Here is a 26,813-nt window from a genome sequence, read left to right as displayed (position 1 = left end):
GGTGGGTGTGACCCCCGCCTACTGGAATTTGGAGGATCTGGGTGGAAGATGCTCGACTCCAATTCGAGTAGGCTTGGAGGTCTCGGCCCCGGAACCCGCGTGGCTTTGTCCCTCTGCCAGTACCTTCAGGTGTGCGGAGAGTGGTCTCAGCATGGTGGTGGCTGGTCCTGGAGGTCTCCGGCTGCCGTAGCCCTGGCCGGGGCGGGGAGGAAAGCTCAACCCGCTCCCCTCCAAGGGACTCCGGGAAGGAACACCGCGGCGCGGGGGCAGAGACTGCACTGCTCTCGTCCGGGATCTGGATTTTATAGTCTCTGAGTCTTGGCCGCTGATGGGATTACACGGCGCCAGGGGGCCAGGTGGTGGGTGTGACCCCCGCCTACTGGAATTTGGAGGATCTGGGTGGAAGATGCTCGACTCCAATTCGAGTAGGCTTGGAGGTCTCGGCCCCGGAACCCGCGTGGCTTTGTCCCTCTGCCAGTACCTTCAGGTGTGCGGAGAGTGGTCTCAGCATGGTGGTGGCTGGTCCTGGAGGTCTCCGGCTGCCGTAGCCCTGGCCGGGGCGGGGAGGAAAGCTCAACCCGCTCCCCTCCAAGGGACTCCGGGAAGGAACACCGCGGCGCGGGGGCAGAGACCCCCTTCCCGTGAGGCCTCAAATGTCTCGTCACTGCGGGCCCAGACCTGACTGTCCAATGGCCTCTGGAGGATGATGGCCACCGAGCCGCCAAGGGGGAGCAGGTGGAGGGACAACACCCTTTCCTCCCTGAGGTGGCCTGGCTACAGTAATGCACTGTGGGGTCCAGATGCAATTCTGCCAAAAGTCACTGGGTTTTGAGATTTGTTTCGGAGTCTCTGGGATCATGGCCATTAAGAAGCTTGATCAGGAGCCAGAGAGGCCGTTGGTGGGTGATGACTTGGGGTCTCGTTGGGGTGGGGAGGACAGGACTGGCTCCACCCCCATCCCATGAGGCCCTGCGTGTCTCATCACTGGGGGCCCAAACCTGACTGTCCAGTGGCCTCTGAAGGATGGTGGCCGCTGGGCCGCCAGGGGAAACAGGCCAAGGCATGAAACCTATTCCCACCTTGGTTGCTCAGCACTGGTAACCTATTGCAGGGACCGGATGCATTTCTGCCAAAAGCCACTGGGTTTCGAGATTTGTTTCTAAGTTTCTGGGATCATGGCCATTAAGCAGTTCAATCAGGAACCAGAGAGGCCATGCCTCCAATTATATAGCTGAGCCGGAGGTGGTTTGTGGGTGTGTTTCCCACATACCTAACTTTTGGCCGTTTAATTTCTTTGTAAACTTTGCCCCAAGTGTTTGGGGTCTGGCCAAAGGTACAGCAATAATTTTGGGGTATCTGGAAGTCTGAAGGCGCCATCAGGCTGCTGATGCACTCGCCTCACAGGTACAGATTGACCTGCTGGCTGCACCATACCCCCCTTAACTTAAATTTTTAACTGTACTGTAGATACATATGTACAGAAAAATCACAAGATAGAAAGTTCTGTACTATCCGATATCACTGAGGCGGGTCTTAGTATAATAAATCCCTGATCGATAAGGGGTACCACTCTAGAGCCATAAATATGTATAAAGGTAAAGGCCCTCCCGTTGATCATCGATTTGCTCGAGCGGGCCCAGTAACGTCTCCATTGGAGACTTTGTTGTTACTGTGTCTGGCATATCGAATACTCTCGGTAGCTTGCCAGGCTCTCCGAGAGGGGCGGAGGAATCGAACTTGGGTTGGCCATGTTGGCCGCTTGTAAGGCGAACACCCTACCTGCTGTGCTATCGCTCCAGCCCCATAAATATGTATATACACAAAATTATGTTATATTTTAATGCTTATGTTTATACAATTTATCATTCATTCATTCATTCATCATCCTGTTAATCGTCGATTGCCTCGAGCAGGCCCCAGTAACGTCTCTTTCATCCTAGCCCTGAGATTATATTCAAGGCTTTTTAGGAGAATGAGACCCATCATTGTTACTGGTATTTGGCATATTTGGTGCGCCACGGGGAGCATATTTGGTAAATTTGTAAATTTATAATTTGTAAATTTATAATTTACAAATTTATATTTTAGCATGCATCTACATGCTGAAAGTAGACTATGGACCAAACATGATGACCACCTACTACCTGTATTGTAAACCATAACACCCAAAAGGAGAGAGAGAGTAAAAGGAAATGTGCCTGCCACAGAGGTGGCAGGGGGAGTAGGGGGAGGGATACTGGGATCATTGGTGGTGGAGAATGGGCACTGGTGGAGGGATGAGTATTCAATCATTGTATGACTGAAATGTAATCACGAAAGTTTGTAAGTCTGTAACTGCATCTCAAGGTGATTCATTTAAAAAATAATTAACTAATTAAAAATTAATTTATATTTTATATAGTTCCGATATTCATGTGTATCTATGTACATATGTGTGCATACTTCCAGAATTTGCCAGTTTCTCTAGAAAGAATAAAGTTTGCCAGGCAAACTATTAAAGAATTTGAAGGGATTCACCCACAAGTATATTCCTTCAGACATAAAATGTAGAAAAGTGAAAGAATAAAATATAGGAGTTTGTTTTCTTGTCCCAAGTGTTCCAGGTCCCATATAAGTTTACACGCAACTGAGACTTGTAAGGCAAACCTTTACTGACAGATGGATTTCAAACATGTTCTTCCTCTTCGGGGTGGTGGTGGTGGGGATGTACTTATGTTTCCATTTGAACTCTTCCATTATTTTATTTTCCACTTCTAAAGGAGATGATGGTGAGAAAGGAGACCCCGGCGAAGAGGGAAAACATGGCAAAGTGGGACGCGCGGGCCCAAAAGGTAGGTCAAATAGCACAACGTTCAAACTATGCTTCATCCTCTCCTGACCATCCTTATTCAGGAAGTGAGTTGCTTGCATGAAATCCTCCACTTCAGATTCATGAGATGCCAACATTTTATGGTGTAGTTTTCAAATCGAATCCCTGGCTGATGGGAGAGGGACTTCTGGGGAAATCCTGGAAAACAGTAGCCTCTAGGCCATGTAAAAATCATTCTATTTTAGAAACATATGTGTGTTCAGCGTTGTGGCTTTCATCGCCAGCCAATCCCAAGCAGCTCTTTTTGTCTGGCCTAAATTCAAAGAGTAAAAGAAGAAGCCAAAGAGTTCTCTGACCCAAAAGTCTATTTTCCTTTCTCCAAGACATCACAGTCTCTGGTGATATAGGAAAGAATTAAGAGAATCTAGATGAGAGCAATTAGAGATGTCTCTACCCACAAAGTGAAGAAGAGTAAGCCCCACCCAAACAAAACCCCTGGCATTTTGTGAATGTGGGTCTTTTAAGTCCTAGAAGTATTCCCTAGGGTTTGTTGAAGTCAGCTGCAGTAAGGTGGTGGTCTACAATATGATCTTTAAATCTTTAGCAATTTAAAAAGCCTCACAGTCCTTTGAAACCTCAGTAGAGAAGTTCTGAATTAGACTCTGTTTAGTTTATTATAACAATAACAATTGCAAATTGTATTTTTTATATACAGCCAATTTCAATCAATTGTATACAACCCCAAATCATGTATAATCAATTGCAAAATTATTCTCACAAAGGTATAACTTTATAGTTGGTAATTATATTTGGTAAAGGTAAAGGCCCTCCCATTGATCGTCGATTTGCTCGAGCGGGCCCAGTAACGTCTCCATTGGAGACTTTGTTGTTACATTTAGACCATCATGGAAAAAACATGACAAAATTTATAAAAGTTTTGAAGGGCCTTTCATCAATCCTAAGGTATTTACTTATTTAATAAAAGTCCAGTAGGGACGATCTCTTTATATTTTTATTTTACTTTATTTTATTATTGCATATTCCTTATTTGTCCTTAATTTGGAGGTGTGGTAAAGGGTTATCAGGAGCTAGGAGATTGAGAAATGGGTAGTTTAGTTGTTTTGTTTAGTGGTATCAAGGATCAAACGTAAAATTTCACGTGTGTCAGACAGATGCCCTATCAATAAGCAGTTAGTTCCTCTCTACTGCTTTATTAAGATGGAAAAGAGTCAAAACTCATTTTGTATTTTATTTCCCCTCATCAGAAATAGCAAATCAGGGGCTGGAGAGATAGCAAAGCTGGTAGGGAGTTTGCCTTGCACGCGGCCGACCTGGGTTCGATTCCCAGCATCCCATATGGTCCCCTGAGCACCGCCAGGAATAATTTCTGAGTGCATGAGCCAGGAGTAACCCCTGTGCATTGCTGGTTGTGATCCAAAAAGCAAAAAAAAAAAAAAAGAAAGAAATAGCATATCATGGGGCTACTACGCTCTGTACCGCTGTCTGAACTCACAGTCTATTTCTAGTAAGGTAGGCCTTTAAATTACGGACCCATCTTCCAGGCCTTTGAAATCCTATTCTTCTATAGAGAAGAAGTAGAATCTCTATGATGCTCTAGAAAGGAATAGAATTTGAATAGGAAGATTTTTCAAAATCCTTCCTCTGACCTTGGGATTAACATTACCTTTTAGAAGCACTACCATTGGCAAGCCATTTTTTTTTTTGTCTGTTTGTCTTCTTGGTTTTTTTTTTTTCTCTTTGGGTCACACCCAGCAATGCTCATGGGTTACTCTTGGCTCATGCACTGGAATGCTAGGAATCAAACCTGGTTCACTGCATGCAAGGCAAACGCCCTACCTGCTGTGCTATCACTCCAGACACTGGCAAGTGTTTTAATATCTGTTCTGACACAGCATTTTAATTTTAGTGCCTATATTATAATGATCTGAAAAGAAACCAGGCAGTTTCTCCTTCTCAGAGAGCTCGGCAAGCTACCAAGAGTATCCTGCCCACATGGCAGAGCCTGGCAAACTACCCGTGATGTATTCGATATGCCAAAAACAGTAACAATAACGGATCTCATTCCCTTGATCCTGAGAGAGCCCCCAATATACCACTGGGCTAAGCTAGCACGTGACGGGGATGAATGGAGATGTTACTGGTGCCTGCTCAATCAAATAGATGAATAACAGGAGGACAAGTGATACAAGTGATATTAAAAGGATATCAACGTAGATAATATAGGTACAGGACAGACATATAAATTTCATAGAAGAATAACCTTCTCTGTCTTACATTCAGGTGACTATGTTAGCCATATCTTTAGAGTGAATATAAAAATCTCATGCATAAAGATAATATGCTTTGTCTTTCAGGAATTAAGGGAGAACTGGGCGATATAGGAGATCAGGGTAATATTGGCAAGACTGGGCCTATTGGCAAGAAGGGTAAGAGTTATTTTACAATTCTTAAAACATCAGAGAATTGAATACTTAATTACTTGAATAGAATATAATAGTCCTCTCTACGTCTATTTATCTGCACCATTTTGTTTTGGATACTGACTGAAGTTGTACATTGTAAAATCTTATCACGCCAAAGGTTGTATGTTCACGGGCTCACTGGATGGCACTGTCTTACCACCTGTGTTCGGTGCTCTTGAGCTGCTGTGTGTGGCCTGGATCGGAACGGCTGTTGGCCAAGGGCAGAAGGAAGAAGAAACGAGGGCCAGGCCGGTCTATATCAATAGTAGTTTATTCCAATCCTCTTCACTCCTGTCTTTCTCTGCCTCCTTCTCTCCTGGGCCCCAATCTTGGAACCTCTCTCCTTCTGGCTCTGACTCTGGATCTCTGGAGCCCGAGCTCTCTCACTTCTGACTCCCTTTTCGAGCTTACGTCTTAGTTTATATAGCAGTCATATAAGGCAGTGACATAAAGGTGGGTTGAATACTGACGAATCAACAAAGAGAGGTAAGACCACTCCTCTAGGAGATTAACTCAAGGATAAAATCTCATCTACAGAGATTACTTCAGATTACTAGGAGATCCACCCAAGGGTGGAATCCCAACAAGGGTGTGTTCTTCCCTCAGTTAGTAATCTACTTAAATAGTTGTAATAAATCTACTTTTAATATTTCTAGCAATGTCATTCTGTATGAGCACAGTAAGAGATATAAATTTAGTTTGGTTCTTCCTGAGAACATTTCACTATACATTTCGCAGTCCTCAGGCCAGGTTAATCTTCCTAGCTCCAACAGGGTCCTAGTCTCGTCGTTACTTACTTTTGGATCATGACAGCATTTGTCCATGATCATGCCCTCAATTTATAGTTGAGTATCGTGGCTCTTTGGCCTGGCCCATTTCAATGCCAGGGTAGCTCACTGTTTGCCCTGGGTCCATTCAGTCCCTCGTCGGGACCCTGCTTTTGGGGTGCTAGGAACTAAGGGCAACTGAGTCAAGAAATCAGATGCCCAGGAGTAAATATTTTTCGGAGTCAATCAACTCCCAAGTTACAAAGCATAATATTAACTGTCTTCCTGTGTCCACACAGAAAGGACATTGCTTACAATGCAAGTTCAGTGTTCTTAGATGGGTGTGACCTGACAAACCTAAGCTACCTGAGGAAGGACAAAAGAGTGTTATCCTACAGTACATAATTTTAGCTTCTATATAAAAACAGAAGGGAGCTTCCTCTATGTCTAAGCAATCCACCCCTAGCAGCCTCTCATAAATCTCCTCAATAGTAGCAGTTCCTAAATTGACTATTCAGTTAATTATACACACACTGCTCTACTTGGTTTGAATAATCAAAGAAAGATGTAAATACATTGCAATGAACCCATTGACTATTTAAGAAGATAGGACTTGCTCAGAAAGCATTGCTCTCTCACTACTGTGGAAACCATGCGGGAGAATAAGGCAAGGTGGGAACAAAGAAATGACCTAAGTTTTGAAAGACAGTTCTAAGTGACTGGGGGTGAGACGTGAAAGGTAACAGCAAAAAGAAAATGCTGAATTGCAAAGTGGTTAAAATATAGTAATCTGAAAATCAGAGGGCTAACTAGTTTCATCATGTTCAGGTCCTTTTCTCATTCACACTTAGATTCATGGTCTCCTTCTGCAGACTACCTGTCATCACTGTATTCACTGCCATGGCTTGTTAACTTGCCTGTTTTCTTCTGAAACACTATGAACTTAGGAGGCAATAAAAGAAAGAAATGCATACTTGTTCCATCTGCTTAAATCAATAGCAACTCTGTGGAAACCGTACTTTATTTATTTATGCATTTATTTAGGTTTGGGGGCTACCATCGACTGTGCTTAGGTTTCCTCCTGGTTCTGTGCTCAAGGATCACTCCTGGCAGTGCTTGGGGGTTCCTAGATAGTGTCAGGGATCAAATCAGGTTTGGCTGTGCACTAGATAATCCCCTCAATCCCTATCCTATCTCTCCAGTTCCATGGGACCCCATTGTAATGTATATTATACAAATATTTAATATACAGTACAACTTTTTAAAGGTACATTTTTAAGAACGAAAATGGATGGAGAAATAAAAAAAATACATAAAATTTCTGTGGTGTGGCCTTCTTTTCTACTTTTGATTTTTGTAAATATAAAGACAATAGGCAAGGTTCTGCAGATCTCCTGTGATGACTTTCTCTTAGCACTAATTTCCTTTTTTTCTGTTCCAGAGATTTGCCATCAGAATATATAAGCATCTACGAGAATTATTTTTTTAAGGAGACTAAATGTTTTGGTTCATCTGGATTAATTTCCTTTTTAATCTGTATTTTGAAATGTCTTGTCCTCATTTTGTCAATGACCCTTCAAAATGTTTCACTGACTGAACTTAACTTTCTGGACTGGCTTAATGCTGTCACTTGCAATGAAAAGTTAGCTTTCTGAATTCTAACATTTACTCTAAGGAATAAGAAAGAAAGATTTAGTGTAGGTTAATACAATCTCCTAGCAAACTAAATGTTTTTTACTTACAGTCAATCTAATGCTTTTACAGTGAAAACATTGTGATTGTTTGTTTAAATGCAACCAGTAATTCTTCACCTTAAAGACAGTTATTGCAGATATGTTCCCACTTTGGGGCCCAAATAAGTTTTGTTTATAGTATTCAGCCAAAATTCATTTGGGTGAAATAATCATTAGAAGTACACATCCTTCATGTACTAAGTACTAACTTGCTTTTCTTTACCATCACTCTGATTTAGAACACAGAGGCTAACTTATGTTGAAGTAGTAATTAAGCAAAGAGAGCATCTTAAGAGACAAGATAGCATTGCATCATCCTTTCTCTGATTTTTTTTATTAGTTACATACCATTATTTATTCATGTAACATCATTTTCACTTGTTTATTGAATCACTGTGAGATGGAGTATTACAAAGTTGTTCATTATTGTGTAAAAATCATACAATGTTCTCACTTCAGCCCCTATTTTTACTTTAAGAATGAACAAATGAAGCTAAGGAATAGTATAATGCAATAGGGTGCTTGATTTGTATGCAGTTCACCCAGATTCAATCCCTGGCATCCTGTATAGTCCCTCAAGTGTGCCAGGAGTGATCCTTGAGTGAAGATATAGAAGTAAGCCCTAAGCACTGCTGGGTGTCCCCATCCCCATCCCCCTAAAAAAGAAAAAGAATGAAGAAATGGAAGCTTAAAAAAATCAATAACCACGTACATCAAAACATAAATATTAAAACTATTTTAACTAAACTATCTTACCTAAACTATTATATGTGTGTATACACATATATAGCTTTTGTAATGATAGTGTTAAAATTATGGATATATATAGAGAGAGATAATGTGGTCATGTGTTAAAATAGAATTTGTGAGGGTTTTTATCTGATTTTACTTGGAAAGCCTAAAATTTATCAATATAAAATATGCTGCTAGAAGTATGTTATAGGTAGTGGTTCTTTATCAAGCTGAGGGTTTCAGTTCTTTTCTGTGTGTTCTTTCCTTTTTCAAAATAAAAAATGTATATTGGTTTGTAAAATTATTTTTCTGCACATCTTGATAGGATCATCTATTTTTTCTCAGTCTTTTGGTATTTGGGTTTTTATTTATTATTTGAAATTGTTGATTTCAAGTGTCCAAACTAAATTTCAATGTTGAAATTTTAGTCTTGTATAAATAAAATAAGTTCTTTGAATTTATGAATTTCTTTTCAAAGTAATTAAGAAGCCTACCCACACTTAGCTAGTAAGTGGCAGCGCCAAGAATCAAGCTATGTTTTTTTTTCTTTTTATTTGTGTTGTCTTTCACTTCACACCTCCACCCCACACCTACTTTGTCTTCTCATCTGTTGACAAAAGGAAAGGCAATTCATGTGAAAATGCCAGAAAATCAAAAAATTGAGGCAGTGCTTACATCTGTTTTCCACATTACTAAGATGCAACTAAAGGCTACCACTTTGGAGAAGCCCTCTCTTCTGTATTCACAATGGTATCTGCTGCCTCTGAAGGCCTACCAGGCATTTCCTTTATTTCACTCTATTTGTACATGACAGGTGTACCATCTCCTTGGTTGCCAGTGCATACTTTATTTTCTTTTTAAAAGTCTACAATTTTGTCAAAACAAATATTGAGTTCATCATTAGGGTTAGCTCAGAACCAGAATTATAGCAGAACTAGAATCATCTTCCAGTCTAGATGAAATTGAACTGAATTTGCATATAAATATTATTTTAAATAGACTAAACTATATTCATATATTACTTTATGTAATTATTTTTTGGTGATAACAAAAAGTGGCTGTTTTTAGTTGTTTTTGGTTTCTGGGTCACACCCAGCAGTTCTCCGGGGTTACTCCTGACTCTGCACTCAGGAATTACTCCTGACAATGTTCAAGGAACCAAATAGGATACCAGACTTCGAACCTAGGTTGGTCATATGCAAAGCAAGTGCCCTACCCACTGCATTATCTCTTTCAACCCCCTAAAACACCCTGTTATTTCTTATACATTTACTTATATTTTTTAAAACTATGGTTTTCCTGTATTAAATCATTGGCTAACTCAATGGGGAAGCACCAGGACCTGAGAACTCAGAATGCTTGGGCTTCAATACCAGCACTGCCACTAAGTGGCTTATGTCCTTTAAAAGTTAATTTACTTCTCTAAACATCAATGTCTTCAGTTGTAGGATATAGTCATTGTAGCTAGCACATTGGATTTAATATGTTAATGCCTATAAATCATACAAAATTATTGCTGAAATAATCTGGAATAGTACTTAGCAAATGTGTATTCCCTTTCTTACATTAATATAACCTAGAAATATGGTCTTATCTTTTGAACTTTATGTGTAAGGGAAATGAGGAAACAAAACAGTTTTCAATATCAGGGTGCTTGACATAAGTTCATGAGTTTTACCCAACTGGATCTTTGTTATACATTGTCTCCTATCTCACTCCTCTCCTTAGCTGCTAAAATTTTTGATAACCAAGATTCAATGCTCCCTCCGCACTTTTTTTAACCTTCCATCTGAAGCACTATTGCTTCCAAAATATGTTCTCTCTAACATCTCTGTGATGTATTTATCACATTCTATTGTGATCACCTTCCCTTTGTGTTCAAGTCCTAAAGTTTTCCTCTATGCATTTTAAATGGTAGTCTTGGTTTCAGGGCCTCTCCATCTAAGATTTTGAGGAGTTTGTGAATGTTTGATATCACTATAAAGAAAGGCCCTTCGGTGAAATCAGCTTGAAAGGCTCCACAGTCCTAGAGACCCTAGTAGCTGTGGATTTTTGGGTGATCAACAGGCAGTATGTAGTAGTCTTTTAATGGAAAGCCTTCAGCAGTGATGAAGATATGAAGAGAGGATGCAGGCACTGAGGCTTTGAGAGTGGCTCCAGGTTTTTCTCAGGTAAAGATAGGGTAGGCAGACAAACTACTGTGAATCCGTTCCCTTTCTGCTTTGCCCCATTGGTCATACTATCGATTTAGTCACACCAAGTTCCAGTGAGGGTCCTCTTCGCTCTGTTTTCTAGCCTGGCTGACCTCCATTCTGTATTCATCTTTCTTGGTTCTTTATTTTCTTTTTCTGGATTGCCATTGAAGCATAAATTCTATTTTACTTCTATCAGGGTCTTTTCTTTTGATTATCAGGAACTTCAGCCAAGCATTTTCTCTTATAAATCAAAAGCCTTTGCTTTCAATTATTGTGTCTGATGTGAGCTTCAAGAGCTTTTTTTGAAGTTGAAGAATATCACCACCTTTTCTCTTTGCTTTAATAATCTCAATTCTCTGAGTATTATTTTTGTGGATGTCTCTGAGTGACTAAGAATATGGTCACACACAAAGCAGGGAAAGCAGATGGGGAATTTATCAAGACTTATCAACTTATCTTACCATTTGCATGTTCAGTTAAACATGTTTGACAAAACTTTATATAATAGATATTTGCACACATCACATTTCTTCTAAAAAGTGCAAATTGCTTTAAGTCAAAGTTTAATCTTGTCATGCTTTTTATTCTCATAAATTACAAACTCTTTTGTTTAGAATAGAGAAAAGTAAATACTAAATATAGGTTGAATTAAAAATTTAAAAGGTACAGTAAAATTGTTTAAAAATCCAAGGGTTAAGTTACATAGATAAGCTTGGTTTATCCAAGTTTATTTCTTAAAAATATATAAACACTGCAATATGATAGTTAATTGATTTAAATATGCTATATAAGATAATATTGAAATCCAAAATATGTGGACAATTAAATTAGTCTTGCTCAGAAGACCACATTACAAAAATGTATCTTTAGGGTAGGTGACACAAAAAAAAATTCTTCTTACACATTCTTCTAGAATTCCACACTTAATCTAAGTAAGTCATGACTTCTTTGATTAGTTGTATCAGTGCAGTCAACTCAAAATCAAATGATATTAAAATGAAGGATATCAGTTGTGACATTGCAAATGCACTTTTAAAATTGTATTCTTTGATCTTTGGCATATAAGATATAATCTGGCTAAAATAATATACAATTGTAATGATTTTTTTCTTTTTGTGGCTATGTATATGTATTTTTAGGAGATAAAGGAGAAAAGGGTTTGCCGGGAGTTCCTGGAGGGAAAGGGAAAGCAGGTATGTTATGTTCACTTTTATCTCTATGTTCTTGTGTCATTCTAAATGTCAATAAGGTAAAGGTAAAGGTAAAGGCCTTCCCGTTGATCGTCGATTAGCTCGAGCGGGCCCAGTAACGTCTCCATTGGAGACTTTGTTGTTACTGTGTCTGGCATATCGAATACTCTCGGTAGCTTGCCGGGCTCTCCGAGAGGGGCGGAGGAATCGAACTCGGGTCGGCCATGTTGGCCGCTTGTAAGGCGAACGCCCTACCCGCTGTTAAAGATATTTTAGGGAAAAGTGAGAATTTTTTTAGTGTGCCTAATCTTGTGTTATTTGGGCCAAAGATGTAGAATACAGGGATTTTCCTCTCTATCCACTGGTGACTTTCTAGATACTGAGTAAGGGGATGATAACACATTCTCCCTCTATCATCCTCAGTGTTGAGAATCAAACCCAGCACATCAATAAGACTTTCATCCTCTAAACAGGAGCTCAGCAACAAGGCTGTGTCTTTTACTGACATTTTAACTAAACACTGGTCATCAGTTTGCCAGCAACAAATGAACCAGATATACAGCAAAAAAAAAAAAAAAAGTGGTCATACCATGCCTTCAATAGCCTGGAGGAGATTCCTGAGCCTCTTCCTGTTCGTCTCCAATGCTGTGCTGGTCATCTTCCCCTCCCAGGTCAGTTACCCCTCCAGTAGTCAAACCTGGGACTTGGTTTTCTCTGCGCAAGCGCCCCAGGTGTCCACTAGGTTGCCCAGCATCCCTGAGCCTCTTCCTGTTTGTACCCAATGCTGTACTGGTCTTCTACCCATCACAGGTCAGTTGAGGCACTGTCCTCCCGTTGTTCATCTGATTTGCTCGAGCGGGCCCAGTAACGTCTCCATTGGAGACTTTGTTGTTACTGTGTTTGGCATATTGAATACATCACGGGTAGCTTGCCAGGCTCTGCCGTGTGGGCGAGATACTCTTGGTAGCTTGCCGGGCTCTCCGAGAGGGGTGGAGGAATCAAACTTGGGTCGGCCATGTTGACTGCGTGCAAGGCAAATGCCCTACCGCTGTGCTATCGCTCCAGCCAGTTAACTCACCAGTATTCGAACCTGGGATTTGGCTTTTTCTATGCAAGCACCCCAGGCATCCTCTAGGACCCACCATCAGTGAGCCTCTTCCTGTTCATCCCCAATAATGTGCCCATCTTCTTCCCCTCTCAGATGGTACCCCCACACACGCCAGGTACCCATGGGGGCATGGCCTCTTCAGAAGTGGGCGTAGCTTCTGTAGAAGTGGGTGGATAATTTGGGGCCACCAATGCTCACATGGCCGCAGGCAGTTTAGTCATACCAAGAAATCTAGTGTAACATCTCAGTCTCCATACCTCCACACCAACATAAAGAAACAACACAAATCCCCACCATGTGGGGAGGACTATGAAAAGAGTCCAGTAGCCTCAGTAGGTGCTACTAACCTAAAAGGCCCCTCCGAGAAAGAATTCAGATATGAAGTAATGAAGATGTTCAATGGACTCAATGAAACAGTAACAGATATCCAGTAACATGAGAGAAAGAATAGATAAATTACGAGAAGTAATAAGAGCAGAAATTGGAAAGCTACGCACAGAAATGTCACTAATAAAAGATTCTGTAGATGAAATAAAAAACTCAGTTTGTGCCCTCAACAGTAGAATGGCCACAGCTGAGGACAGAATCAGTGAGCTGGAAGATCAGCTGCACCAAGCCAACAGGCAACAACAAACAACTGCAAGAAACCTCATGATAGCTCTAGAGCGAATCAGGGTCCTAGGTGAATCCAAGAGGAACAACATTAGAATTATTGGAGTACCAGAAGGTCAGGGAAACAATCCCAATGATAAAGCCATGGTCAAACAAATCATTGATGAAAAATTCCCAGAGCTGGACAATGCAAGCATTCAGATTCAAGGAGCCAAAAGGGTGCCAGCTAAAAGAGACCCTAACAAAAACACTCCAAGACATGTCAGAGTTAGAATGATGGATGCCACCGAGAGAGACACAATACTGCAAGCAGCAAGGGCAAAGAAGGAAATCACATACAAAGTAGCACCCCTTAGATTCACAGCAGACCATCAGAGGAAACCCTCCAAGCCCCAAGGCAATGGTGGGATATAGTGAAAAAACTCACTGAAATGAATGCTTCACCAAGAATATTCTATCCGGCTAAACTCTCACTCAAACTCAAAGGAATGGTACACTATTTTCTAGATAAACAGCAGCTCAGGAACTTCATAGACTCAAAACCAAACCTAAAAGAAGGGCTAAAGGGGCTACTATAAGACAAGACAAACCCTACAAGCACAACAGACCCTTATAGAAAGATGTCACAAAACCCCATAACAATAATCTATCTCAACATCAGCGATCTAAATTCACCAACTAAGAGACACAGAGTTTTAAAATGGATTCAGAGACAGAACCCAACATTCTGCTGCCTACAAGAAACTCATATCAATAGTCAGAGCAAACATAGACTCAAAGTTAAGGAATGAAAACAATCTTGCAAGCAAACAGCTCCCTCAAAAAAGCTGGGACAACATAAATTTCAGGTTGAAAAAGATTAGAAGGGATAGCGAAGGCCATTTTCTATTCATCAAGTGATACATACAACAGGAGGAAATCACACTATTAAATGTATACGCACCTAATGAGGAACAGCTAAATATTTAAAACAACTGCTAACATATTTTAAGGAGGACATTGCTAGCAAAACAACAGTAGCCAGAGACTTCAACATCGCCTTATCATCTCTGGATAGATCAACAAGAACAAAACTCAGCAAGGAAACATTGGCTTTAAAGGAAGAAAAGAAAAAGAGAGGACTTATAGACATATACAGGGCTTTAAACCCCCAAAAGAAAGAATACTCATTCTTTTCCAGTACACACGGAACATTTTCCAAAATATCAATGTGCTAGGACACAAAACATACCTCAATAGTATCAGGAAGATATAAGTAGTATCAACAAACTTTTCAGACCACGATGCACTGAGAATAGAAATGAATCACACACAGACATGGAGAACCAAATAAAAAACCTGGAAATTAAACAACTCAATGTTGAACAACTTGTGGGTCAGGAAGGAAGTCAAGGACAAAATCAAAAGATACCGGAAACAAATGAGAATGAAGACACGAGCTACCAGAACCTATGGGATGCAGTTAAAGCTGTGTTAAGGGGAAAATTTATAGCTCTGAAAGCATATCTCAGAAAGGAAGAAAGGGCACACGTAAACAACTTGACGTCACAGATCAAGAGCTTAGAAAAGGATCAACAAAAGAAACCTAAATCAGTCAGAAGGAAAGAGATCATAAAACTTAAAGCAGAAATCAATGGCACGGAAACCAAAAAAGAAATCCGAAAGATTAATGAAACCTAAAGCTGTTTTTTTGAGAAAATAAATAAGATAGATAAACCACTAAAACCACTAACAACACTCACAAAGAAAGAGAGAGAACCCCAATAAACCAAATCAGAAATGAGAAGGAGAGATATCACAGCAGAAACCAAAGAAATTCAAAAGATCATCAGAGACTACTTTGAACGTCTTTATGCCACAAAACAAGAGAACCTAGAAGAAATGGTTGGATAAATTCCTGAAATCCTATAATCTCCCAAAGCCTAATCAAGAAGATCTAGATTACCTGAATAGACCTATTAACATCAATGGAATTGAAACTGTAATCAAAAGTCTTCCCCCAAACACTCAATGCCTCGTTTGCAAACCACAACACTCAAAAGGAGAGAGAGAACAAAAGGGTATGCCCTGACAGAGAGGCAAGATGGGTTGTGGGGGTCTGGGGGGTGGGAGGGATACTGAGATTCGTTGTGGTGGGAAATGGGCACTGGTGGAGGGATGGGTATTTGGTCATTGTATAATTGAAATCCAAGCACAAAAATTTGTAAGTCTACAACTGTACCTCATGGTGTCTCACTAATAAAAATTTTTTAAAAAAGTATTCCCCAAAACAAAAGCCCAGGTCCAGATGTCTTCCCCAAAACAAAAGCCCAGGTCTAGATGGATCAAAAAAAGAAAATATAAAACCATATTATAATATAAATAGATGCAGAGAAAGCATTTGACAAGATCCAGCACCTGTTTATGATGAAAACCCTTGCCAAAAAGGGGATAGAGGGGACTTTCTTCAATATAGCTAAAGCCATCTGCCACAGACCTACAGCATGCATCATCTTCAAAGACGAAAAACTCAGAGCCTTCCCTCTAAAATCGGCGACGAGATTTTAGAGGGAATCTCTCCACTGCTGTTCAATATAGTACTGGAAGTACTTACAATAGCGGTTAGGCAAGAAAAAGATATTAAGGGCATTCAAGTAGGAAAGGAAGAAATCAAGCTCTCACTATTTGCAGATGATATGATACTATACTTAGAGAACCCTAAAACCTCTATCAAGAACCCCTTGGAACAATAGACTTGTATAGTAAAGTTACAGGCTATAAAATCAATACCCAAAAGTCTATGGATTTCCTATATGCAAATAGTGAGAGAGAAGAAAGTGACATGAAAAAAACAATCCCGTTGACAATTATGCCCCATAAAATCAGGTACCTAGGAATCAGCTTACCTAAGGAAGTAAAGGAGCTGTACAAAGAAAACTACAAAACGCTACTTCAGGAAATAAAAGAGGAATCGTGAAAATGGAAAGATATCCCCTGCTTGTGGATCGGGAGAATGAACATTGTCAAAATGGCAATACTTCCCAAAGCATTGTACAAATTCAACGTGATCCCTATTAGGATACCCATGACATTTTTCAAAGAAATGGAGCAAACACTCCTGAAATTTATATGGAACAATAAGCCCCCACAAATAGCCAAAGAAATTCTTGGGAAAAGGAAAATGAGAGGAATCAACCTCCCTAACTTCAAACTCTTCTACAAAGCAGTAATATTTAAAACAGCATGGTACTGGAAGAAAGGCAGAGCTGCAGACCTATGGAACAAGGTAGAATATACTGAGATCTCCGCCCAAACATATGACCATCTCCTCTTTGATAAAGAAGCAAGAAATGTGAAGTGGAGCAAGGAAAGCCTCTTTAACAAATAGTGCTAGCAAAACTGGACAGCTACATGCAAAAAAAATGGGCTCAGATCTCTGCCTAATACCATGTACAAAAGTAAGATCAAAATGGATTAAAGACCTCAACATCAGACCGGAATCCATAAGGTACATTGAAGACAAGATTGGCAAAACCCTCCACGACATTGATCTGAACAGTATCTTTAAAGATGTCACAACACTGGCCAAGCAAGTGAAAACAAAGATAGACAAATGGGACTATCTTAAACTAAGAAACATCTGCATCTCAAAAGAAACTGTGACCAAAAACAAAGACAGTCTACAGAATGGAAAAGGATATTCTCCAAATACACATCCAATAAGGGGTTGATATCAAGAATATACAAAGTACTGGTTGAACCCCACAAAAAGAAAACATCCAACCCCATCAAAAAAATGGGGCAATGAAATGAACAGAAACTTTTTCAAAGAAGAAATCCAAATAGCAAAAAGGCACAAAAGAAAATGCTCTAGATCATTAATCATCAGGGAGATGCAGATCAAAACAACAATGAAATATCATCTCACACCACAAAGACTGGCCCACATCCAAAAGAATAAAAGCAACCAGTGTTGGTGCAGATGTGGCGAGAAAGGGATCCTCCTTCACTGCTGGTGGGAATGCTGACTGGCTCAACCCTTTTGGAAAACAGTATGGACTATTCTCAAAAAATTAGAAATTGAGCTCCCATTTGGCCCAGCAATACCACTCCTGCGAAGATATCCCAGAGAGGCAAAAATGTATAGTCGAAGTGATATCTTCACTTGTTTTCATAGCACTGTTTACAATAGCCATAATCTGGAAAAAGCCTGAGTGCCTAAGAACAGGTGACGGGTTAAAGAAATTTTGGTACATCTACACAATGGTGTACTACGTAGCTGTTAGAAAAGATGAAGTCATGAAATTTACATACAAGTGGTACTACATGGAAAGTAACATTCTAAGTGAAATGTGTCAAAAAGAGAGAGACAGACATAGAAAGATTGCATTCATCTGGGGAACATCACTGTCACTCTCACTGTCCTCCCTTTGTTCATCGATTTTCTCAAGTGGGCCCGCCCAGTAACGTCTCCATTGTGAGACTCATTGTTACTGTGTTTTGGCATACCGAATACGTCACGGGTAGCTTGCCAGGCTCTGCCATGCGGGCGAGATACTCTTGGTAGCTTGCTGGGCTCTCCGAGAGGGGCGGAGGAATCAAACTCGGGTCGGCCATGTTGGCTGCGTGCAAGGCAAATGCCCTACCCGTTGTGCTATCACTCCAGCCCCTAGGGAACATAAAATAACAAAATAGGAGACTACCACCCAAGAATATCCAAGATAAGTACCAGGAGGTTCACTTCATGGTTTGGAGGCCAGCCACACATGCTAGGGGAAAAGGCAGCTTAGATAGAGAAGGGAGCACCAATAAAGGGTGTTGGGAGAATCCTTCCAGGATGGGATATCCATGCTGAAAGTAGACTACAGACTGAACATGATTGTCAGTCAATGCCTTTTATGCAAACCACAGCACCCAAAAGGAGAGAGAGAGAGCTAAAGGGAATTCCCTGCCACAGAGGCAGGGTGGGACTGGGGGGATGGGGTGTGGGAGGGGTACTGGGATCAGTGGTGGTGAAGAATGGGCACAGGTAGAGGGATGGGTACTTGATCTTCGTTTAATTGAAACCCAAGCGCAAAAATGTGTAAGTCTACAACTGTACCTCATGGTGTTTCACTAATAACAATTTAAAAAAAATAGCCTGGAGGAATCTCCATCAGTGATAAAGAAATTTTTATTTCTAGTGCCACAGCAGGAAAAGAAAGTACATTGCTCATAGGGCTCTTTAATCATTTCTATCCACAGGAGTGTAGTGAAGAGAAATTCTAACTGATATTTTACATTTCTTATATTAAACTGTGAATGTGGATAAGTAGAGCCACAGTTTTTTCACATTGGTGAATGAAATTAATTTTGTTTCTCAGCTACCAAAGGAAAAAAACAAATGAAAAGATGTTCATGAAGCAGTCATTAAATAAAAAGAAGTTCAATCATTTTTAATTTTTTATCTTTTTTTTTCCTGTCAAAATATTAGTAGGTAGCTGGAAGGAATAGAGGAATGAATGACTGAGATTAAAATCATAGTTGAACCATAGATGGAACAATGTTCTCTTCAAAATATAATTTGGACCTATTCACAGATTAAATTTAGTACTTGAAGCATTCAAATTATATTCTAAATGTGTAATCAGAATTAACATTTTAATTTATCATGAATAATCTCTTCTATCTTGGGAAATTTGGATGAGTCAGTGAATAATGCAAAAACAGAAGAGAAGACTGGCTCGAAATATGTTTTAAGAAAGCTGTAAAGATTTTATTCTGAAATCAGAGAGGCACATTCTGTGTTCAGCAAAAATGCCAACTGGTCCACAATATGTGTGAATTAACTTGTTGTGTTTACTGTTGATTTTATTTTTCTTTTCTTATTTTTGTATGTGGTCTTATTTTTTATTTGGGGGTAATCTCTGGAGGTACTTAGACCCCCTTATGAACTGGGCAATGGATCACATAGTGTCAGGGACAAAATCAGGACCTCTCAAGCGCCAGGCCTGGGCTCTGTCTCTTCAGTTGAATTCCCTACCCTCCACTTCTTTCTTAAAATTCTAATTTTAAATTGTTTTAGCTCATTTAAAATAGTTTAGTTGTTTCTGAATTTCTAAAGCTAAGCTTAATTAGAAACCTTGCTTCTAAGATTAAAAGCAGGGGAACGAGCTCAAAAGACCTGGAGTTCATACTTTGCATGCTGGAGTCCAGGATTTGATCCCTGGCACCATATGGTCCCCCGAACACCTCCAGGAGTGACCATTGAGAATCTAACCTCAGACAACTGTTGAATGTGACCCAAAGCAAACAGATGAATAAATAAATAACTAATAGGTCTAAAATGTAGTATTTCATAGAAAGACATATAACCAAACCAGCAAAAGCTAGAAGACATTGGGAAGAAAGAAATTTATTTTTTTCCGTGGAAAACGCAAGTACTTCAGTATAAATTTGCAGTTCTTATCCTTTGAAAGGCACCGTCTGTGACTGTGGCAGATACCGGAAAGTCGTTGGACAACTGGATATCAGTGTTGCTCGTCTCAAAACATCTATGAAGTTTGTTAAGAATGGTGAGTATATTCTCTTTATCTTGGTGCTATTTGTCTGTGGACTTAGACTCTTTTAACATTGCATTCCAATATTTCTACCCAAAAGAATGTTGGGCTGGACACAGAACTGCTGAGTGTCACCTGTTTAAAGGCCTCTCAAAATGTACTTATTCACTCGGATGCTAGCATCCTTCAGGTCTATAACATAAATTCATATATCTATGCATTGCCACTGATTAGAGAACTAACTTTCCCAAGGAAGGAGAGTGAAGAAAAGGACAGTGTGACGGGACATGACTTCTGAATGAAAAGGGATGGAAGAGCCAAACAGGGATAGTGATAATGATGTAGGTACTCAGATCAAATTTAAGCCTGAAGAAACGACCTTGCCCAAAGACAGAGTTAATGAACAGAGACTTGAATGTAGATTGCACTGATTACATGTCCTCGGGGCAAATTAGTAAAAAAACCTCTCTAAACGTTTGTACCCTTTTGCAAATTAGTCATTTTTGTTATTAGTTATACTTTTAGCCATTCGAGTTAGCAGTGAAGCTTTAAAGTTGGATTTGTCTATTTCTCTTCAGAGACAGTTTGAAAGTGAAAACTTGTAGTTGCTGTTATAATTTATTTTATTTGTTGCACTCTTAGTTATTGCAACCCAGCTATATTTGTTGTACATTATTAGAAGCACACAGATGCCATCTTGTGTTCATCCTCAATTTGCAATATCTAAAGCATTGAAAATACCTGATATGAACTAACAACCCTTATTACATCTCAGGTTATAGTTCCCACAATAGAGGCTGTCTCTGACTTGGAGTCTCATGAGTAAACCAAATACCAGAGGTTCAATATACATCAATAGTGATAAACACTTGAGTGAACATTTTTTAAGTAAATTTTTATTTACAGATCTCAACTGTATTCTCTCTCATTTTATGAAGTCAGAATGATTTTTAGTCCCCAGTTCTATTTGGAAATGCACTCGGTTTAGTGCATACAGCTGCAGTGAAGTGGAATCCCACCATTGATCTTTAGCCTTGAAATTTGACCAATAGTGGACCAAATTTTTAATTATTTCCATATCAGTTCTACAATCTTTAATAATTTCCATTCCATGCTATGCTGCTACCTGCAATGTTTCAGACCAGCAGAAATGCACTCCTTGTGCTCCAGACCTTCACAGTTTAGTGAAAGTAATCTACCAACAGGCTAGACTATGTTGAGTGCTCCGTAGCAAGAAGTAGGTGGAGAAAAGGGAACATGTGAGACATTATGCAGGCTCCTCCTTGTGTGTAGCCCTGAAAGACGCTTATAAGAGAAAACACTTCATCTGATATTTAGAGGAGTGAAAGCCTTCCGAAGAGAGAATTAGTGAATCTTCCTAGATATGAAAGGGACAAGGAGTCGCTGAGAGAAGAGCATGCTCCTGGGAATCTGCATTTGTAAAGCATAAGCATGGATGGGAAATATTGTTTGAGATTAGCAGGGTGGACCCTCAGTTAACCACTGCTTCCCAGTAACTGGGAACTTATAAGAAAGGGCAGGGGAGAACAAATATTAGCCGTCAGTTCTCCAAGTTGGTGATGAAAATGGTGGCAAAAACCACTAAGCCAGTTTCTATCTGATAATTGGAGCTTGCAAAATAATTGTTGAGAGTGGAAAAAATCTGTTTAAAGCCAGAAATGTTATGTACTTGCTTTTTTATTTATTTATTTATTTATTGAGATTTGAGATGTATAATCACACCCTTCTTCTCCTCCCTGCAAAGTCATAGCAGGGATTAGGGAAACAGAAGAGAAGTTCTACTACATTGTGCAGGAAGAGAAGAACTACCGGGAGTCCCTAACCCACTGCCGGATCCGTGGTGGAATGCTAGCCATGCCAAAGGATGAAGCTTCCAACACACTTATTGCAGACTATGTGGCCAAGAGTGGTTTCTTCCGGGTGTTCATTGGGGTGAATGATCTTGAGAGGGAGGGGCAGTATGTGTTCACAGACAACACTCCACTGCAGAACTACAGCAACTGGAAGGACGGAGAGCCCAGTGATCCCTATGGTAATGAGGACTGTGTAGAGATGCTGAGTTCAGGCAGTTGGAACGACACCGAGTGCCATCTTACCATGTACTTTGTCTGTGAGTTTGTCAAGAAGAAAAAGTAATTCCCTTATGTTACACAGTGGTTATATCTCTTGGAGATCATTGCAGTTATTCTTATACATCCTTGCCTTCTTAGTCCTGCTACATTGGTTCTGATTCAAGACACATAGATAATGTGAGACTGAGGTTTAGGATTTCCATCACAGTGCTTCACTGTGATAATTCTACATCTTATCATGCATGGTATTTTAATGAGCCAATAGCTCACCAGGTTACATGGGTCTGAAAAAAAAAACAGCCAGCATTCTTGGTTGTCTATTAACTGTCTCTAAAATGAAATGCTGTCACTGCATTTGTGTTATCATATCCCCCTAGATTTCTAAAATATTCTAAATCTAGTCCTGAAGATAATTGGGAAGTTTTGGTGATTATTAGTCCCACTTGTCCTTGCCCAAAGCAAGTCACAGGGGAAAGGTTTTGGTTAAGAATTATCAGCTACTGAAAGTAGATAAAGGATCAAACATGATAGCCTCTCAGTATCTGTATTGCAAACCATATGCCCAAAAGAAAAGAGAGAGTATGTGAAAAATTGTCTGCCATAGAGGCAAGGGGAGGAATGGGTTGAGGGGTGAAATACTGGGGACAATGGTTGTGAAAAATGTGCACTGGTGGAGGGATGGTTGTTCAATCATTGTATGATGGAAGCTCAAACATGAAAGCTTTGTAACTGTATCTCACAGTGATTGAATAAGAAAAAGGAATTAGGACGCGCGGCCCGCGAGCGAGCCCAGCAGGAGAAGGGAGGGAGGAGAGCGAGGACCCCCAGCGAGCCCAAGCCCCAGCGCGCGTCCAGAGCCGGAGCCCCGCGCGGCAGCACACCGGCCCCTCCCATCCAGGTGGGTCGGAGGACCCGAGCGGAGCCCCGCCCCTGAACCCGGACGCGCGGCCCGCGAGCGAGCCCAGCAGGAGAAGGGAGGGAGGAGAGCGAGGACCCCCAGCGAGCCCAAGCCCCAGCGCGCGTCCAGAGCCGGAGCCCCGCGCGGCAGCACACCGGCCCCTCCCATCCAGGTGGGTCGGAGGACCCGAGCGGAGCCCCGCCCCTGAACCCGGACGCGCGGCCCGCGAGCGAGCCCAGCAGGAGAAGGGAGGGAGGAGAGCGAGGACCCCCAGCGAGCCCAAGCCCCAGCGCGCGTCCAGAGCCGGAGCCCCGCGCGGCAGCACACCGGCCCCTCCCATCCAGGTGGGTCGGAGGACCCGAGCGGAGCCCCGCCCCTGAACCCGGACGCGCGGCCCGCGGAGCGAGCCCTGCCAGAGAACAGCGCGGATCCCAGGATCCTGGGAGGGAGTGGCCTGGGATTATCTAGGGGCGTGGCCTCTAAGAAGGGGGCGTGGCCTAAAAGTGGGCGTGGCCTATTTCCGGGCGGGCGGCCGCTTACGCGGCCGCAGGTATATTACTCACTTCAATCAACTTGGACCTGCATCCTTTCATCCTTTACATCAACTTGTTACCTAATACCAAACAAAATTTCTCACCTCTTCCACTACAATTCAACAAAATCCCACTCGCCTACTCCATTTCCAACAAAAGTTCAGTTCGAAAACAGCTATACAAGTTCAGTAATAAATAGTAACGCCTCTAAAAGTTTCACTCAATGTCAGTTATAAAACAAAGAATAACGCCTGATTGAGAAGAAGGTCAGACTCAGAAAGGTAAAGAGGCGCATCTAGCAGCAACAAAGCTGGACGGCTCCTGGCAGCCTCTCCTCACTCAACTAGAACAGTAGCAGCAAGTGTGACGGACCAAACCACACTGGTCACAATGGTAAAGCAACGCAAAAGTCCACCAAACTTTCTTATTCACGAGGCTAGCCCAGACGACACCAACAGTACTATAGCGATAGACAACCTCTCTGACAAGGAATTCAGAATGGAGCTACTCAGGATGCTTAGGGAACTAAAAGAAACAATGGAAACCAATGCCAATAAAAGACAAGAGGAGTTGAAGGCAGAAATGAGGAAAATGCAATCGGAAATGTCGGACCTGAAAAACCTGGTAGCTGAATTGAAAACCTCAGTGGAAGGCCTCAGCAGCAGAGTAACAGCGGCTGAGAACAGAATCAGTGAGCTCGAAGATCAAGTTCAGAGTCTTGTCAGAAAAGAGCAGAAAATGGAAAAGAGACTCACAGTTCGAGAACAGATGGCAAGAGAAGATCGTGATGAAGCCAAGAGGGGTAACATAAGAATTATTGGAGTCCCAGAGGGACGGGAAGAAAACCTTGATGAAGAAGAAACTGTCAAAGAAATCATTGCTACAGCGTTTCCAGAGCTGAAGAAAACTTGTGACCACATCCAGGAGGCCCGAAGGGTACCGGCTAGAAGAAATCCAAATAAAAATACCCCAAGACACATCCTGATCAAAATGACCAAAACTTTAGACAGAGACAAAATTCTGAAAGCAGCAAGATCGAAGAAAGAAATCTCTTACAAAGGAGCATCCTTAAAATTCACTGCTGATTTTTCTGATGAAACCCTCAGGGCCCGAAAACAGTGGTGGGACATAGTGAAAAAACTCAATGAAATAAATGCTTCTCCAAAAATACTTTACCCAGCGAGACTCTCATTCATAATAGAAGGAACAACACACAGTTTCACGGACAAACAACAGCTCAGGAACTTCATAGACTCAAAACCATGGTTACAAATACAACTAAATGGGCTACTTTAAGGCAAGACAGACCTCTCAAATACACCAAATTTCAACAGAACAATGGGACAAAATCCCATAACAATAATCTCTCTCAATGTCAATGGGCTAAACGCACCAATTAAAAGACATAGAGTGGCAGGATGGATTAGAAAATTGAACCCAACATTCTGCTGCCTGCAAGAAACGCATCTCAATAGTCAAAGCAAACACAGACTCAGAGTCAAAGGCTGGAAAACAATCCTACAGGCAAACAGCTCCCAGAAAAAAGCTGGGGTAGCTATCCTAATATCAGACCACATCGATTTCAGAGTGAAGAAGGTCATAAGAGACAGTGAAGGCCATTTCCTATTGACCAAAGGATCTGTACAACAGGAAGAACTTACAATAATAAATGTATATGCACCTAATGAGAGACCAGCAAAGTACTTAAAACAATTACTCATAGATTTGGAAAAAGACATCGATAGCAACACAATACTAGTGGGAGACCTCAACACCGCTTTGTCACCTCTTGATAGATCAATCAGACTCAAGCTTAGCAAGGACATACTTCATCTGAGGGAAACAATGGAAGAAAGGGGCTTAGTAGATATATACAGGACACTTCATCCACAAAAAGCTCAATACACATTCTTTTCAAGCGTACATGGAACGTTCTCCAAGATAGACCACATGCTGAGCCACAAAACATGCCTCCATAAAATTAAGAAGATAGAGATTATATCAACAATCTTCTCAGACCATAATGCGCTGAAATTAGAAGTAAATCACACACAAAAACAGAAAACTAAATTAAACACATGGAAATTAAACAGTGCGCTATTAAACAACGAGTGGCTTAGACAGGAAATTAAAGAGGAAATCAAAAGATTCCTAGAAACGAATGAAAATGAGGACACGAGTTACCAAAACCTATGGGACACAGCAAAAGCAGTCTTAAGAGGAAAATTTATAGCTCTACAAGCATTCCTCAGGAAGGAGGAGCGAGCCCACATAAATAAACTAACCTCACAGCTTAAGAACTTGGAGAAGGACCAACAAAAGGAGCACAACCCTAACAGGAGGAAGGAAATAATAAAACTCAGAGCAGAGATTAACGAGATGGAAACCCAGAAAACAATCCGAAAGATCAATGAAACCAAGAGCTGGTTCTTTGAGAAAATTAACAAAATCGATAAGCCCCTAGCAAAACTCACAAAGAAAGGGAGAGAGAAAACCCTAATAAACCGAATCAGAAATGAAAAGGGGGTCATTACAACAGAAACCACAGAAATTCAAAGGATCCTCAGGGAGTACTTTGAAAAGCTTTATGCCACAGAACATCAAAACCTCGAGGAAATGGATAAATTCCTAGACTCCTACAGACTCCCAAGGCTGAACCAAGAAGACCTGGAATACCTGAACAGACCTATCACCATCAAGGAAATTGAAATGGTAATAAAAAGTCTCCCCAAGCACAAAAGCCCTGGCCCGGATGGATTCACCAGTGAATTCTTCCAAATCTTTAAAGAAGACTTACTCCCAATCCTCTTTAAGCTTTTCCATGAAATTGAAATATCAAACACACTTCCGAACAGCTTCTATGAAGCAAATATCACACTGATACCAAAAGCAGACAGAGATAACACAAAGAAAGAGAACTACAGGCCGATATCCCTGATGAACACAGATGCAAAGATCCTCAACAAACTACTAGCAAATAGAATCCAACTACTCATCAAAAAGATCATACACCATGACCAAGTAGGATTCATCCCAGGGATGCAAGGATGGTTCAACATTCGGAAATCAATCAACATAATCCATCATATCAACAAAAGAAAAGATAAAAAGCATATGATCATATCAATAGATGCAGAGAAAG

General features: G+C 40.9%; 1 protein-coding gene across 1 annotated transcript in view; it reads left to right on the top strand.

Annotated features, from left to right (window-relative positions):
* The window catches only part of COLEC10 (collectin subfamily member 10), a 59,528-nt gene extending 36,528 nt beyond the window's left edge, over positions 1-23,000 (top strand). Inside the window, exons 2-6 of the mRNA XM_056111462.1 lie at positions 2,760-2,831; positions 5,185-5,256; positions 11,859-11,912; positions 20,067-20,162; positions 21,913-23,000. Of these exons, the coding sequence (XP_055967437.1) occupies positions 2,760-2,831; positions 5,185-5,256; positions 11,859-11,912; positions 20,067-20,162; positions 21,913-22,304 (686 nt within the window). The 3' untranslated portion in view covers positions 22,305-23,000. The remainder of the gene's footprint in view (positions 1-2,759; positions 2,832-5,184; positions 5,257-11,858; positions 11,913-20,066; positions 20,163-21,912) is intronic.
* The last annotated feature ends 3,813 nt before the right edge of the window (positions 23,001-26,813 follow it).

The sequence above is a fragment of the Sorex fumeus genome, unplaced genomic scaffold (genome assembly GCF_029834395.1).
Source record: "Sorex fumeus unplaced genomic scaffold, SorFum_2.1 ptg000002l, whole genome shotgun sequence".
In the NCBI taxonomy this organism is placed as follows: Eukaryota; Metazoa; Chordata; class Mammalia; order Eulipotyphla; family Soricidae; genus Sorex; species Sorex fumeus.
This window is presented reverse-complemented; position numbering and strand designations above follow the sequence as displayed.